Raw genomic sequence first — 17,328 nt, forward strand, 5'->3', positions numbered from 1 at the left:
ACCTGTCCGGGGTGGGTCACAAACACTCCAAATTTCGAATGCCATCCCTTGGACTGGCTCCTCTGCTGTCCCACAAAATATGGTCTGTTTACGCGAACAGGCGGCTTTGATTCTCTTTCGAAGTGTGTTCGTCCGTCGCTGCTTCTCTCTGGCTCTCGGCATGAGGTACTCCGCCAAGCGCCAGCACTTCGCTGAAGATTGCGACTCTCTGTGCGGAACTGAAAATACCCTTCAACTCTAGCCTCGCGAGATTTCTCAACCCCTGACGCTTCGTGTTCAGAGTCGAGACTAGAAACTTTCCATCTCTATATAATTTCTTTTCACTCTTCGCGAACGGAAGTGGGGTACGATAGGAAAAAGATTAATTTGGGTGCCTTTTCAAGGCCTCAATTCATAAATTTGTTGTCTTATCTCGTAAGTAATTTCTTGGACACTTATCTGACTATTTCCAATTTTGTTTGTTTTGTTGGGATTTTTTTCTTTCCCTATATCCTTCTCCGTTTTTTCTGTCTGAGGGTCGTCGACGGTGCTCAGTTTAGGGTTTTCATTCATGTCGGCGGTGGCGGCAGATAAAGCCTCGTCTTCCGTCTCCTTCTTGGCCGTGAAGGAGGAACCGTTGACAGGAGACACGATGGAGAATGGAGGGTCCTCTCATATTATTCTCAAGTCTGTGGACAAGCTGCGTGGCCTTTCCGGCGTCCTCTCCGTTTTCACCAGTCGATGGAACGATTTGCAATCTCACCTGGACTCCATTCAGAAATATATTGAACAGCTCGAAGGCTCGTCCGCTTCGTCCCCGGAAGTTGATGTCGATCACGCTTTTTGCTCCGATGACGGCGAGCCTCGCACCGAGCTGGAGAGAATCTGCGAGACTGTGAACGGCAAGGCCTTGAGGAAGTATGTCGCTCTGCGGCTTTCCGACCCCGGCAATCTCCGGGACGAACTCCAAGCGGCGTTGAAGCGGTCACCCGACTTAGGCAAGCTCGTTATCTCCTGCATTGGCCGATTTTACATCCAAGGGAGCAGGGCTTTCGACAAACAGGCGGCAATTGTGTCTGTTCGGGAGGCCTGCATCATAGTCTTGGAGTGCTTTCTGTTGGCAGGTGGTTGCGCTAAAGTAGCCGATTCTCCCATAAAAAAAGAAGCCGAGGAGGCGGCAATCGCTTGGAAGATGAGACTCGTGAAGGAAGGAGGCATTGAACATTGCAAGGACGTGGACGCTCAAGGGTTACTGCTCTTTATCGCCTCATTTGGGGTTCCACCTGGTTTTGGGAAGGATGATCTCTGCAAGCTGATGCAGTCGAGTAAGATCAACAAGAACTCCGATGCTCTTAGGTCTTCACCGTTCCTGCAACTGAAGCTTGAAGGTAGCTAATTCCTGGACTCTTATTTCAACATACATATATATAGAATATTAATTTTTTCCTGGTTACCATGCCATTTGAAAAACTTGAATAACATGTTTTGACTTTATAAGACTTTTCCAACTCTTTGCTTTGGCCTCCAGCTGTTACTCAACCGTATTATAGATTCAGGACCTTTTTCTGTGCATTGTTTTTGAATATTTTGTTGGAAACAAGCAGCTTGCATGCGCATATGGTTTACATGAGACTGCTGGCATTAGTGAGCTCTGCCCAGATGATGATTCTTTCTGTACTTAATTTACTTCAACCTTGTACTTCATGGTGAATGAAAGTTAATATTGAGGGTGTATGATAGACCCCTGATCACCAAGGTATACGGTAGGAAGAGCAAAAAGGGTAAAACAGGGGGGCAGAATAGGGGAGAGGTGGGGTCCATCACGGAGCCTCCACCAAGTAGCATGAACTCTGTCCTTTGAAGGACATTTTGTTACAACGAGTAGAAGGAAAAGAATGAAAGGGGAGATGGACTGAGAGGCAGGCAGAGAGGAATTTGGGAGGTGCTGACCCTCGAAGTTCAGACATTGGAAGGTGATTCAACCTGGTAAGTTCTTGTACCCTCATCTCCATCAGAGTGGCATCAGTGCGTGGTTGGAGTTGGGGCATTGTGAAGACGAAGATGAATGGAAGAGTACAATTGATGGAGAAGGAGGTTTCGAGTCTGAAGAATAGGATGGAGGAGCTACGATTAGATATGGCAGCCGTTAGAGAGCTGCTGTTGGAGTGCGAGGGGAGACAAGGGAAAGGGGTCGATAGGTGAGGCTTCAGCATCCCGCACCAACAACAATGTCGAGGAGGCGTCGAAATGGCAGAACAAAGAGGTAGGCGTCTGGACTTACTTGTCTTCACCGGTGACAATTCATACAGATGGTTGTATAGGGCTTAATGCTACTTCATGGTGAACGAAATTAAGAAGGGAGAGAGGATTTCAGCTGGTTCTAGATGATGGAACGTAGGGCATCGATGCATTCCTGGTCCGGGTTTTTGGGTGGCTGTCCTCCAACGCTTCCAACCTTCCCAAACTGGCAATCTGTATGAAGCTTTGCTCGCGCTCCGGTAAGAAGGCACCGTTGTAGAGTATCAGGAGCACTTCGAGCTTCTCTTTGCTCCCTTAACCGACGCTTCCAACAAACTCTTAATGGGCACTTTTACCAGTGGGCTGTAGGCGATGTTTGCATTTGAGTTACGAGTCAACCAGCCCGAGTCCCTGCTCTCGCTCATGGAAGTGGCTCACCGCATTGATAAACGGAACTCGGTCTTGAGTCGGACTCCAGACTTAAGATGACTTGGGCCCAGGGTAAATCGCGGAATCTCTCGGGTCATCGTCCTAGGTCACCCCCAACCCCGACCCCTTCGCTCCAACACCCCCTGCTCCCGCCCCTTCACTCAAGCAGCACTAGCACCAGCCCCAATCCGCGGTTTCCAATTCCAGTAGACTAGAGACTTGTGCTTCCGTTGCGACAAAAAAATTCTCACCTAGACATCGGTGCCTCCTTCACTAGATGCTCGTCTCGGAAACCACCAATGGCAAATCATTGGACACAGTCAAAATGACATTGTCGACGAGGAAATCCTCACCCAGCATCTCATCACCATGTCTGTAAATGCCTTGCGCAACGGCCTCACCATTTACAACACACTCCAACTACACGTCTTCATCGCCGTTTGAGCCATCGTGGTTTTGATCGATAGTGGGGCATCACACAACTTCATCAAAGCCTCCTTGGCCCTTTTGATAACACGCAACACCCCTTTTGCTGTCACAATTGGGGGTATAGTGTCAGGGTGACGAGCTCTGTCCAGACCTAGAAATCGACATTCAAGGTCTCTACATCAAGCAACACTTTTACCTCTTCGCAACTTTTGGACGACATGTGTCTTTCCACCTCCATGGGCAAAAGATCTCATTATAAGGAGACCTGATCCACTCTACCATGGAAGCGTTCTTGATGGTGATGACCAAACTCTTGACCCAAGAGGGGTAGGGATGCCTCCTTGAATACTATGGCATTCTTGCGGTCATCAAGGCCGATGCAGTTGACACTGTGCTAGAACTTGATTAGCTACTATCTGAGTTCCAAAGTGTTTTCCAGCTTCCTGAAGGGCTCCCACCAACCAGACTGACAAATCACTCCATACCTTTGAGGGTTGGGCAGCCACCCCCCAGATTCGTCCCTACCGCTACCATTTCTACCAAAAAGTGGAGGTTGAGAGAATAATACAGAAGATGTTATCAACTGGTATTATCAGACCCAACTGCAATCCATTCTCTAGCCCAGTACTACAGGTATGTAAGAAGGACGGTGGATGACATTTTTGTATGGATTACCATGCTCTCAACAAAATCACTATTCTAGGCAAATTTCCAATCCCAACCATGACGAACTGTTGGACGAGCTAGGGGGGAGCTAAAATATTCATTAAGTTGGATCTCACATCTGAGTACCACCAAATTGGAGTCAAGGAGGAGGACACCTTCAAGATGACCTTCCACACTCATGAGAGACATTACGAGTTCTTGGTGATGCCTTTCGGCCTCACCAACAACCCTTCCACCTTCCAAGCTCTGATGAACTAAATTTTTTAGCCACATCTTTGCAAGTTCGTTTTGGTGTTTCTTGATGATGTACTTGTATATAGCTCCGACCTTCGGGACCACCTACTCCACTTTGTTAGGAATTAGACGCCCTAATTCCAAATTAACGAGAACAATAATAATAAACGCAGAAGAAGGAAAAAGCAAGCACGAGCACAAACAAGATTTATACAGGTTCACCTCAAGGGGAGACTACTTCCTGTCTTTCGCCGCTGCAGTAATCCACTATGAAGATGAAATAGTTTACAAGAGAGATCGCACATACTTATAGGTGTTATTTTTCTCTAACCTCTCTCGATCGTAACTGATATTCCTTGGATGATAAAACCCTAATAGCGACCCCCCCTAATATAAAGAGAAAACTAGGGCAACCAGACTACAAGTGTGAAATCCGCGTACCTACTCAACGTAGGGTGTTCATTAGGCCACAACTTAACACACTTGAGGGTTACTCTCCAGATCCTTAGAGAAAATACTTGGTCGTGAACCATAGAAAGTGCTCCTTTTGCCAATGTTAGCTGGAATACTTGCGTCACTTGATCTTAGACTCGTGGGTTTCAGTTGATCCATCCAAGATAGCAGGTATGCTTCAATGGGAGGCCCCCTGTGACCTAAAGGGATTCTGTGGGTTCCTTGGACTCATCGGATATTACTGTCGTTTTGTGGAAGGTTATAGTAAGATTGCTGAACCCCTCACCAAATTACTTATGAAAGATGCTTTTCAATGGGACGAGACAGCTCACACAACCTTTGATAAACTCAAGAAGGTCATGACTTCCGTACCGGTCCTAGCCATGCCAGATTTCAAAAAGACATTTGTCGTCAAGATTGATACTTCTGGGAAAGGACTCGGTGCTGTCCTCATGCATGATCGATGGCTGGCCCATTGTCTACTTGAGTCAAGCCTTGTCTGAAAGAGTCCGGTTGAAATCAATGTATGAGAGAGAGCTCATGGCAATTGTCCTAGCAGTCCAAAGATGGCGGCGCTATCTGATGGGGAGGCATTTCATTATTGAGACTAATCAGCATAGCCTACGGGTCCTGATGGATCAACGACTAATGGCCGAAGAACAACAGAAATGGGTCACCAAACTCATGGGGTTCTTGAAATCAAGTATAAACCGGGGCAAGAAAACAGAGTGCCCGATGCGCTCTCCCACAAGGAAAATCCTATGGTATCTCCTCCATCTTCTTTGTCTGTTTCAGGGATTGGCAGAATTGCAGCAGGAAATTCAGAACGAGTATCTCCACAAGATCCAACATGACTTGTTGGTTGACACCTCCAGCCACCCGGACTACAACATTACTAGAGGGTGTGTCATGTTCAAGAACCGTTTAGTGCTGCTTCAGAATACATCCCAAGGCTTCTCCAAGAATTCCACTCCACTCCTTCTGGAGGACATTCAGGTTACCTTTGCACCTACAAACGAATCGCTAGTCCATTGAACCAGACAAAGAAGGGACATGCAGCGGTTTGTTGAATCGTGCAAGGTTTGTCAACGAAGCAAATATAGTGCCCTTACTCCCATCGGATTGAAGCAATCGCTCCCAATCCCCCTCCGATTTTGGGAAGACATTTTCCTCGACTTTCTGGGAAGACTACCCAAGGCTCATAGACTAGACACCATTTTGGTAGTAGTGGACGAATTGATTAAATACAACCACTTCATTCTCCTCTGCCACCCTTACACTGCCAAGCGAGTTACTCAACTATTTATCAAAGAGATCATCAGGTTGCATGGATTTCCCCGGTCTGTCAAATCTGATAAGAGTCCATGTCTTCATCAGTACCTTCTGGAAGGCACTCTTCAACCACCCTGGTACCCAACTTCAAGTGAGCTCCGTGTTATGTCAGTGATGACACAATGTAAGCAATGAGGAAAATTAATAAAATTACCCGTTCACACTCAGATTCTCATGTTTTAGGTTATCAGCATCTAAAGGCAAGCCTGCTATGGGTTTTTTTTACATCAGAAAAATTTCTGATCTATTAAGTACTCACAGCAAATTTTTAGCCCATGATTTGACATGAGTGCCAATCAAAACACTCACCAGTAGACATTCATTAAGTAGACATGAGTGCCCATTTAAAAAAAAGTAGACATTCATTAAGAAGTGTAATTGCAAGATTTGCACTTCAAAAATGTTTCTATGTTTAATTGTCCGTAACACATGCTTTTTTACCTCATTGGAGATTACTGAAAAGACTTTTTGAATCTCAGGTGGATAGCCGTAACATGTTTCTGCATTCTTTTGACAGATATGCTTCAGGGGATGGTGAAGAATGGGAGATATGTGGCTGCTGTTGATCTTTCCTGTGCATTTGGCTTGGAGGAGAAGTTCCCTCCAAAAGCATTACTATTATCTTTTTTAAATGATATCAATCAAAAAGGGAAACAAATGAGAAGAGAAGGACAAAGTTCTCGTGGTGCACTGGTATGTATGGCATTCTTCTTTATTTGGTTTAGGGCTCCATGTTTTGTTCATTTCTGACAAAGAGAGATGAAGATAGAGAGGAAGGGTTCCCTTTCTTTCCCTGATTCTTCAACCAGAGGGGAGCATGGAAGCTCCTCTCACCTCCTGCTGAAAAAATGGGGTCTAGCTTTACCAGAAAGACCCTGTTTTTTGGGCAGTAAAATTGGTTTTACTACCTGAATATCAAGTTGCAGTATGAGATAAGGTGTCTGTCCAAATCAGACACCGTATCTTGTCCTAGGATCCTGAATCCAAGATTCCTTGCCGAGATTCATGATATTTCAGGTGAGATATGTCAGTGAGATGTGGAACCATGCAGAAGAATGTTGAAATAAGTTCATGGTGTTTTCATGCACAGAAAGCAGCAGACGAAAAGCAGCTTCATGACCTAAAATTGGTAGCCCAGTGCTTGGAGAAATATCAGCTGGATCTGGCCTATTTTCTCAACTGGAAGATCGATGAGAAAATTGAGAAGTTAGAAAAAGATATTTCACTCTTTACAAATAAGCTGAACGAGACGAAGAGAAAAGCTATTGAGCAAGGGGAAGGGCCAGAGAAGCATCTGCGCTCCAGTAACCTGAGACTATTGCCTCAAAGGGCTAGTCCTGGGAGTTTGATGCCTCTGCATCAGGACCCCACCTTTCGTGTTGGAAATGGGTTACCATTGACGAGAGTTGTTGATGAACGATACATAGGTATGATTGAAGAGTACTCTGGTGCCTCAAGAAGTCCTAAGGCCGCCCATCTCGCTGGATACATGGCAGCAGGTGCTGCTGGGGTTCAATCTCTATCATCAAATAGACGAACCAATGTTACTGGGGAGGTTGCTATGGGGACTAGTGACATGATCTCACTAGCTGCTGAAAATCGCAGCAGTGCCCCTACCAGAGAAGGTGGCTTCATATTAGTACCAAATGCCAGCACAGATAGGCCTCATGATTGGCATCAGAGAAATGCATTGGTGGACAGCAGAGAAGGACCTTATGAATGGCACCTCAGAAGTGCAAATGCAAGAGTAGACAGCAGAGATGGATCTTATGAATGGCATCAGAGAAATGCAGCTGCCTTAAAAGATGACGTGACCAAGCAAGATTTATCAGAATACTTTTATCTGTCCGAGGGCTTGCAAAACTTGAGAGCAGCATCATCTAACAGGGAAAGTTCAAAATTCTATCAGTTCCCTGATGCCCGTTTTGACAATGAGGCATCATACTCCGGTGATCTTGCTGCTGCAACTCCACCTGCTTATCAACACCGTCCATCTTATTATTAAACCTTCATGGCTCTCGAATTAGTATCATCTTCATGGAGTTTCTGACTTCATTCCATTTTGGATAAGAAGATTTTTTTTGTATGCAGCTGAAAATTTTCGGCATCTGGTAGACTGATACTTTTCTCAGCAGCCGTAAGATTGAAATCAACTTTTGCACATAGTAAGTACCATTCATGGATGTTATTAAGCAACCCTCGTTACTTCCTGTTTTCGTGGCGTACACAATCTAATTATTTGTATTCATACCTTACAGATAATACTGTTTTGACGAATGATTAGATTATGTTAGCCAGAAGTTTGCGACAAGGAGTCTCATATGAAAGAACATTGGATATAAATATGTGACAAGAAAGGAAGGGGCTCAGTGAGTGCCGAATGCCCATTATTTGATGAAAACGCAACATTTTGAGTTGTTTCTGGAGGACTGAGCACTTCTTTAAACTCTTGACCTGACAGTAGGACGGGTCTTGTAACTTGTGCAGGATATTGGATGGTTTCCTTTTCCTAACGAGTCCCCTACCCCCCCCCCCCGCTAGTGCGAACTGCTGAGCAAGGGAGAAAGGTGGGCATTCTCCCCTCTCCCCTGATTTTTGGTTGCACAAACGGATAATCTTGACCTGTGGACTAGCTTTGGTTAATCGGTTCTCACTGTAACCAGTTGGGCTGGTTTGAATATGTCAACACCCATGGTTGATTTTCAATATAAACAACTTAGTGGAATGTAAATAGTGAATCAACATTGTCGGGGGAGAGGCTTCTCTGATCCCATCTCGACTTCGATGTTTGCTGGGCCTTTTTTGTGAGTCGTTCTTTATATTTATTCTGAAAGTATTCTTTTGATTACAAGCTAATAATAACAAGTTTATTCGTAAATTTAACACATTCGATCTTAGAAATTTGGTCATTTTTGAAATAATAACATTTGCATTTTTAAATGTTGTATTTCCTTCCACTCTCTTAACTAAACAAAGCGACCTCCACTACAAGACTTGCCTCATACTCGGTAAATGATGCACACACATTGTCGAAGAGGTAAAGAAGTTTTATAATATTTTAACGCTTAAAATGAAAAATTCAAAACAAGAGATAAAAAAAATTACACAAATGCTTTGCTTTCATTGAGATTTGAACTCAAGACCTCCCGCTTACTAAACGGGTGCTCTAACCAACTGAGCTATGAAAGCTCTTGATGTCTTTGCAGTGACTTTTTGATTTTAATCGACAAAGAACAAACCAAATTCAATGGAGTTTATATGAGACATCAGCAATCCCAACCCCCACAATTGCTTTAGATCAGAAGGCAGCAGGAGCTGATAATAGTGCTTTCTTGAAGAAAGTGAATATAAGATTTCAAAATTGACGCTCGTTTCAAGTGCCTTCCCTGAAATGAACTCTGGAAATGACGGCAGCATCCAGTTGGCGCTGTGAATATTAATTTTCGAACAGACAATGTCCACAAAAATGCAGTCACCATGAACTTTTACCGCGAAATAGTCATAAAGATCTGGACATAGCTTAATCAATGGATGATAATACCCAAAGGAGCCCAATATATATTATCAAAACAAGTTTGGTCAACAATCTTTAGCGTTAACAATGGCAGCCGATGCTCTACGCTGGAAATTAAACTATTAACAAGAATTAAGTAACAACAAAGAAGCAATAATTGCTAAAAGTGGATCACTGAAAAAGACCAAAATGGAGGGAAGCTCCTTGTTCTCGCAATCCCCCCCAAGCTGTTTTCTTGGCAATATTTGTTAAAGACATCGGAACTATTAGCAAAATAAATAGCATTTGCCCACCATGTGATAAACATTGGTTGGTCTTTAAAGAAGGATACATCTCTGAACAACATGAATGTCTTAAGTAGAAGATTCTGTGGTTAGAAGGACGAAATTACAGATTTCCGTCTGTTAACTGGAGAAAAATTAATACACTGGAACAAAAAAGTTTGAGATGGCTCAACTGCTCAACTACTGAGTAACCTCAAGAACCAGACTCTACCTGCATTGGTGACATCCATGAAGCAGAACATGAACTTGTCCCACTTCTTAATCCCAACTGTTGAAGCTGATGGACCACATGCGACATTCTCGGTCGTACAGAAGGGACATGCTGTGTGCAAGCATATACAAGGTCCACCACCTTTTGTATCACCCCAACTTCAGGAACGTCCACGATGAGAGGGTCCAGAAGTTCTGGATACCTGTGTGACTGAACTAGAGGTGTGGCCCACTCAAATATACTCTGCCAACCAACTGAATCAACAGTTCGTGCAGGCCTGCGCCCACTAATGATTTCCAGTAGCAGCACACCAAAGCTGTAGACATCACTCTTTGTCGTCAGCTCATTCCGGTAGACAAATTCAGGAGCCAAATATCCATGGCTACCAGCCATCACAGTTCGTTCATGCATTACTTCCCACGGGACAAATTTTGACAGGCCCACACCCATGAGATGTGCTCCAAACTCTTCATCCAGGAGTACATTATTGGCACGGATATCCCGATGCACTACATGTGGCTTCACCTTATCATGCAGAAAACTGTTTTTAATATAAAAGGCTCATAGTTAGAACATGAAATAACTGGAATTAGAGCAACGAACATCAGTCTAACAGTTAATAAATAAGCAGAGGTTTACAAGAGCTAGTATTCTCCAGGGAATACCATGGTGAATATTTAGAATTAGAGAAATAACTGGAGCAAATTGAGTCTACGAGTACTTGTCTGTATTCTTCTTGTGTAATAGTTATGGTAAGACATAAACAACTAAGATGTATAAATCATGATCTTAGAGAAATGTGACATCCCTATGTTTAATCTTACAGCATGGCTTAATGCAGGTCAAATAATGTTGATTAGTACTGGAAAGTTTTTTGGTTGCTACTTGCAAAAATAATTTAGATGTCTGAGGCAGATTACATAGTTCTGTAATGCAGGTCGACCAACATGAAGGTTCTCAAATCAGGACAAACGACATACAATCAGCCATGTTTGGAAAGGATGGATTCCATCAGAAAGTAATTAGTTTTGCATTAAATCTCCAGAAATGCAAGAGGAAAACTACATGAAGATACCACTTCTTAGAGATTGAAAAGCCTAAAGCCAAAGAAAATACTTCTCAATGTTCTCACACCTACTTCTTCATATACCTTTCTTACGCATTAGGTCTAGCAGAGAAGGAATTGACCCAATATGCCATTCCAAAGACAAAAGAAGACAGATTTTCATGTTGGCTCAGGCAGGGCTTCTGCTTTATTTCCCTTCTCAATTAAGTTACTCTTCATGCACAACAAAGATGGCCTATTGTTTAGTGGTACCAAGTTAGCGTTATTCACCAGAGGCATTTACCACCATTCCAAGTACTAACTACAAATATACCATCAGTTGATTTAACAGAGATAAGTTGGCTCTAAAAACCTTCATTACCCTGTTGCAAGAAATATGTACTGATCAAGACACAAGACAACCCTCCCACTAATTGGGTTATGACTCTTAAAATAGTAGTTCTCTTTGTGTTTTTTTTTTTAGCAAGATGAGAATCTTAAAATAGTAGTTCTTTTAAAAAAGAAAATTTAAAGATGGACTTACGCAATTCCTTGAGCAAGAGTTGTGGCAATTCTCATTCTCATTGCCCAGTCCAAGCTCCTACCTCCCCTTGGTAAGTTGTGCAGCCACCTGTCCAGAGGTCCATTGGCAACAAATTCATAAACAATATAGCGGTCTCCATGATTGTAGCAACATCCCTTTACAGCTACTAGATTTGGATGATGAAGTCTGGCAACTCTTCCAATCTCAGAATAAAATTCCTTTTTCCTTTGAAAACTAGACCTCTTCAATCTCTTTATAGCTACCCGTGAGCCATCAGGTAAAACTCCACTGTAAGTACCTCCTGTTTTGGCATCTCCAACAAGTCGATTTCCTTCACTAAAATTTTTGGTAATCGATCTGAGCTCTTCACTGGTGAAGATTTTCCATGATGGAGGAACCAGGGCAGCTGTTGCAGGATTAGACAGTTTCCTTGACTTTCTTCGTTTTTTGCTTTTTCTGTACAGAAGTAGCCAAACTACAACAGCAAGAGTAGTTGAAAGGATCAAACAGCTAACAACTGCAAGGATGACAAAATACTCCTTGTGGCAGTGCTTATGGAAACATTTGCTCTCTGGTACAAATGAAAAACAAGAAGCACAAATAAGTTTTCAGTTTTGGCTTAAGAAGGCAAATATGAAGAGTAACAAGAATCATCAATTCCTAAACAAGTTCACAACTCTATGGTTAGATTGAAGGAGATGCAGAATGACTCTTTGAGCTTTTACAAAAAAAAAAAATTTGCTCCATATAAATAAATCGTTTACCTTCTTCTCAAAAGACAAGTATGTTCATAACAATTTTTGGCTCGAAAGAATAGAGTAGCAAAAAGAATTGAGTGAGCGGAATCGCTACCTATACCAAGCATGCATATAAATACATGTGACGTATTGCATCGTTCACCCACCAGGGCAACACGACCATTTGTCACCAAGGTACATGAATTGCTTGTATTAGTATCCTGGCATAAAGCACTGGTGCAATTGAAGCGAAATGGAGCTCCTGGAAAGATAGATTGGTTCCAACTAGAGGCATTATCAGACCATTTCCAGCTAAAACCATCAGTAGAGTTGAAACCTTGTCCTCCAACCCAGCAACCATTCACAGCATTAGCACAAAGCTTCTGAGCAAAACGTAGCTCCTGAATTGATGTTAGGGCTGCCAGATGACCACTGTATCCCTGACAGAAAGCCTCCGATGCATCCCATGAATGGGAGCCCTCCAGAAACCTAAAGCACCTATTCTTAGTTGGGCCAACATTCCAACCAGCTGGGCACAAAGCTGTTCAAATAAGTTGCAAAAATTTCAAAAGACAAAACACTTAAGATTGTGAGATAACAAAGAAACTACTTTTGTCTTCAGAAGGATTAATCTTCATTTTCAATGCTTCTATTCCCAAAGACCCTAACAGTACTTTTCACACATTTTGTCTTAAACAAATAGAAGAGAGCCGTCCACCCAGTAGTGCAAAAAATAACCGTTAGACTTCTCATAAACCTGAACACCTACGAGCAAAAGAAGCTTATCCTCATCTTCTTAGATGCTTTTGTTTGATCTTCAACGCGAAATTTCCCAACTCGAGAAAATGTGGGAGCAATCAGATGGCACTACTTTTAAGAGATAATCTGAAGATGTTTTTTCTTTTAATTGAAAAAAAAAAACTTTACAAGTCATGGTAGCAAAGCTTACAAAGAAGATGATGGACACAAACATAAACCATTTAAGATGGGAACATTTTTTTAGCTAATAGATTAATGATAATGAAAACTAAGCTCAGTCCATTGTAATTTTTGCGCCTCCAGAAGGACCAAACCAAATTTTTGTAGAACCACACTTCCACCAGATGAAACGCTGGAACAAAGTCTTATCCGGCGGACAAATTTCATCTGCTCCGCCGGCTGGCCTTGTCCAACCAGTTCCAAATTTCGTCTCATATATTACATTGAAATCGTAAAATGAGTAAGCGCAAATCAGAAGGCATACGACCAAGGCGATCAGAATCAACAAAGAACATTAAACTTGAGACCATGACAAAAGACAGAAATAGATAAAATTAGTGCTTTTGAGAAAAAAGAGAAGCTTGAAGAATACAAGGCTGCCATCAAGCTGAAACAGAGATCAGGGACTCACCCGAATTAGGCTCGACTAGGTTGGTGGAGAGGAACAACAAGACAAAGAAGAGCAGATAAGAAACAAAACCCATTTCCCGCCGATAGAGTTTTACGCGTTTGTTTCGGAGCTAAGAAAGCCGCATACAGAAAGAGGCATCTTATCACGAAGCCAGCGCACAACTAAGTCCCAATGGATGAAGAAACAATAAAATGAAGCAGAAGAGCCGATGGGGAGGAGGGAGATCAGAAACAGAGGCTACGAGTCCCATTTCTCGACAAGGGTCAGGAAGAAGACAGAAGCGGCAGCAGTCGGTCGGTGACGGAGTAATTGCAGTCGGGATCACCTACACAATGGGGTAGATGAAAGTTTTGGTATTCGCGTCAGTTTAGACATCAAAATAGGAGAACAACAAGATCACTGCGAGACTTTTGACAGCGAATGCAGTCAATGCACGGATCGCGAAAATGTATTCCTAATTAGTAATTCCATTTAGCAAAATATCTGAATATTAATAGTTAATAATTATATTTAAAATCTTGCTTCTATGATTAGGTGAATTTTATATGGAAGGAGTGGAAACTTAGAATTAAAAATATTGCAAATATAAAAAAATTAAAAAATTAAAAATTAAAATAATATTTCACTTGAAGAAATACTGATATTTTCAGATATTTTGGTTAATTTTTTTTATAAATATTTCTAACATAATGATCGAATTACTTTAATTTATAATGTTAATTCAAAAAAATTTTATTTTTTATTTTGCAATACATGAGAATAACACAATGAGCACGTCTACATAAACACCTGGTTGGGCTTCATCTTCATCAATACCTTCTTCCACAGATTCACTGTTGTCTGTTGCCATTAACGCAAGCAAGAATTCATTGTGAGTATTTGTTTTACTCGTGCCAGATTTCTATGCCCGGTTTAATTCCATATAAACTTGAAGAAAATTCTTTGTTTTTCTAGGAAGAAACTAGGGTTAAATTAAGAATCTATGATAGTGGGGATAACTCCAAGCCAGTTTGCTTCTTTCAAATGTCTCTCTCGGGGCTTGCTGAGTTTTTCTAGGTTACTTGGAAGCCATCTTTATTTAGCCAGTATACTTTGAAGTGTAGTAGTAAGTGAAAGTAAAATTAAATTATTTTTTTTGTGTTAGTATACTCAATGGAAAATTTAGTAGAAATTGGATCGAAAGCAAGGATGAAGAACGATAAGACAAGCTGGAAGAAGAAAGAGGAAAATAAATTTCTCAACATCAAGTGTTGAGTAAAACGACGAATGAAAATGAATTCATTGGTCTCAAAGTGAATTCCTTTCACTCGTTTTTTCACTTAAACAACACTCTCGACTTACACAGTGGATTAAGGAGCAATTTTCCCTAGTAAAAGTGAATTCTCTTTTTACTTAGACAGCAAGAGTACGTGGTTTTGTTGAACTTATGCATAAACTATTTTTTTTTCCGCTTGAACCTACCAAACCTGTGTTTTTGAAACCGAGCTGAGCAATAGAAGTAGGAAGATTTCCATTTTGAGTGAAATATGCATATATAATAAACATTTTTATTGCGTTGAATGGCTTTTGTAAATAAATTGGTCCAAGGAAAGTGGAAAAACTGCATAAACAAAACGTTTTTACTTGATATGTAACATTGATGGTAAATTTTCTGGAATGTAAATTTCTCTGTTTCATTTCCATGAATTCGATTTTATCTCTTCAAATTGGGTTTTTTCACGACCTATATTACCAGGTTCCGGAATCCGATGAAATTTTTGGCAGTTTGGTCTCTATGTGACTGAAAGATACTGATTTCAACGTTAAAAGAGAGTAATCTTGCTGATTAAAGACAACCGCAGAGAATTGTGAAGTGGGGGGAAATGAATCCATCAATCGCCTCATTAAGAGTTTTGACCAGATAATAATAAGTATTTTTTATTTTTATTTTTTGGTAAATATAGTGGCTTAAATCAATGCTTTTTTGTAATTAAGACATGTCATTTAAGTTCAACTCAAACTGGTTTGATTTACAAAACCTGTTTTGGCGGATCTTGTCTGATTCTCTCTCTCTCTGTTTCTCATGTTTTTTCTTCTTTTTTTTTTTTTAAAGAAAAACTCATTCATTTGTTAGAGAATATAAAACCCTTAAAAATTTAGAAAAGACATTATTTCCAGAGTAGACATGTGGTTGTGCTATTGTGTTTTTACAATCTCGAAAGAAGAGGAAGAGGAAGAGGAAGAGGAAGAGGAAGGCCTAGGGGTGCGGAAGCCCATGTGAACAACCCCCTGTCACCTCCACTAAAATTTATTACCACTCGTCTTCCAATTGCAGCGGAAAGAAGAAAGCAGACCCAACTTGTGCTTCTGTTGTAAATTTTAACAAGGAGACTTGACTTTTCCATTGTTGGAGGAGGAGCAGCAGCAATTCAATGGCTTGCAGGAGCAGCGAGAAATGACCGAGTTAAATAAAGCTACGGGTATGGTCCCTCTCCGTTACACTCATTTGTATTATGTATGGTAACATTTACATTAAAACAATACAAAGAGAAGATGTCTAACACACATATGGCCCTCTACAATAGACTCCTACGGGCCCCATTATGATGGAGCTGCCATCTTTGGGCCCACCTCTCCTCCTCCTCGCTTCCTCCTCTCTCATGCTTCCAGCCATGGCTTCCCTCCACTTTCTCTTCCTTTTGAAAGAAATAAGGACCTGGGTTTCGTTTTTCCGTTTGATGGGGTTCATGGGTTGCTTCCTTTTTCTTTTTTACTTTTCTCATCTGAGCTTGAGGTTGTTCAGTGCGGCGGAAACGAGTTTCTTCCCTTTGTTCTGATTCTCCTTCTTCTCTGCTGCGGTTTCTTCGTCGTGCCTGGCGGTGGTAGTGGTTGTTGTGGTGGGAGAGGGAATGGGGTTGATCACTAGCACTTTGTCTTCTGAGATGATTTCGAGTGCCGGCTCCCATAGTCTGCGCGGGAGGAGGGTCGAGGAGGAGGAAGAAGAAGAAGTGGCGTAAGAACTCGACAGGCCGCTGTTGTCTTCCGGCGAAATCTTGGAAGAGGAAGAGGCGCCTCCTCCTCCACTGCCCACTACCGAGGGAAAATGTCGCTTCAGCTCGGCTTTAATTGCACCCCCGATGCCCAGTCCCTCGTCTGGTCTGCCCACCAAAGAGAAGAAGCAGGAGCAGAAGTGCGGCGTCGGCGGCTGGGAGCTGGGGAAGAGTCTCGGGAGCGGGAGGAGAACGTAGATGCTACCTGTCTCCAAATACGCGTCGTGAGGGAGAATGCCCGAACTCCGTTTCACTGCTCCAGCCGTGACGGTACCGCCGTCGAGCAGAGGGTTCGCTCCGCCGGCCGTCGCATGAGAAACAAAATTGTGTGGGTAAAGCAGAAGAAGGTCGGAGACTTTAACTGGCACGACGAACTGCCGCACCTGACCGTCCGGCTGTATCACATGCACCGTCTGCCTCCCGCATTGTATCATCCGAAGCCCCATCACGGTGGCCGCCCCCGCGCCACCCCCTCCGCCATCATTATTCCTACTGCTGCTCTTCCGTCCCATAGCTTGACGGCAGATTCTCCCTCCCCCGCTCCGCAATATCAATACACCCTCACCACCTCTATCCCCATCATCATCATCTTTCCAATCACACCCTGTAATGCCCTTTTTGTTTCTCCTGTGTTCTTCACTTTCATCCGAAAAGAGTAATACGCTAAAGAAAGAAAAGAAAAAAAAAAAAAAAAAAAAAAAGCACGGCGGCAGCAACTTTCTGTCTACTCCAAAGCTCCTTTCTCTCTCGCTCAGGCAATCAACGAGGAACAGCTCTGCATCTGTATCCCCCTCTCTTTCTTTGAGGTTAGCTT

The 17,328-nt window shown here is 42.4% G+C and overlaps 2 protein-coding genes and 1 non-coding gene across 4 annotated transcripts; 1 reads left to right on the forward strand and 2 right to left on the reverse strand.

Moving 5' to 3' along the window:
• The first annotated feature begins 55 nt into the window (after positions 1-55).
• Positions 56-8,621, forward strand: LOC137962630 (protein FRIGIDA-like). 2 transcript variants are annotated; one of them, XR_011115151.1, is made up of 5 exons: positions 56-414; positions 535-1,367; positions 6,278-6,453; positions 6,851-7,925; positions 8,019-8,621. XR_011115151.1 is itself a non-coding variant. In XM_068809619.1 (4 exons), exons 2-4 carry the CDS (start codon positions 551-553, stop codon positions 7,763-7,765), a joined length of 1,908 nt encoding a protein of 635 aa, XP_068665720.1. In that variant the 5' UTR covers positions 56-414; positions 535-550; the 3' UTR covers positions 7,766-8,002. The 2 variants fall into 2 exon arrangements, 1 of the variants encoding a protein (XP_068665720.1); XM_068809619.1 differs by lacking the exon at positions 8,019-8,621 and having other exon boundaries at positions 6,851-8,002.
• Positions 8,622-8,875: 254 nt separating this feature from the next.
• TRNAT-AGU (transfer RNA threonine (anticodon AGU)) lies at positions 8,876-8,949 on the reverse strand. The gene has a single exon. It is a non-coding gene; the product is annotated as a tRNA-Thr (tRNA).
• Positions 8,950-9,449: 500 nt separating this feature from the next.
• Positions 9,450-13,839, reverse strand: LOC137962704 (C-type lectin receptor-like tyrosine-protein kinase At1g52310). Its single transcript, XM_068809723.1, has 4 exons — positions 13,486-13,839; positions 12,211-12,636; positions 11,359-11,929; positions 9,450-10,310 (listed from the first exon to the last, which is right to left on the reverse strand). Exons 1-4 carry the CDS (start codon positions 13,556-13,558, stop codon positions 9,752-9,754), a joined length of 1,629 nt encoding a protein of 542 aa, XP_068665824.1. The 5' UTR covers positions 13,559-13,839; the 3' UTR covers positions 9,450-9,751.
• Positions 13,840-17,328: the final 3,489 nt, after the last annotated feature.

Source organism: Aristolochia californica, unplaced genomic scaffold, assembly GCF_029961685.1.
Source record: "Aristolochia californica isolate CCGP_79_NKW_82.1479 unplaced genomic scaffold, dmAriCali1.0.hap1 SCAF_4, whole genome shotgun sequence".
In the NCBI taxonomy this organism is placed as follows: Eukaryota; Viridiplantae; Streptophyta; class Magnoliopsida; order Piperales; family Aristolochiaceae; genus Aristolochia; species Aristolochia californica.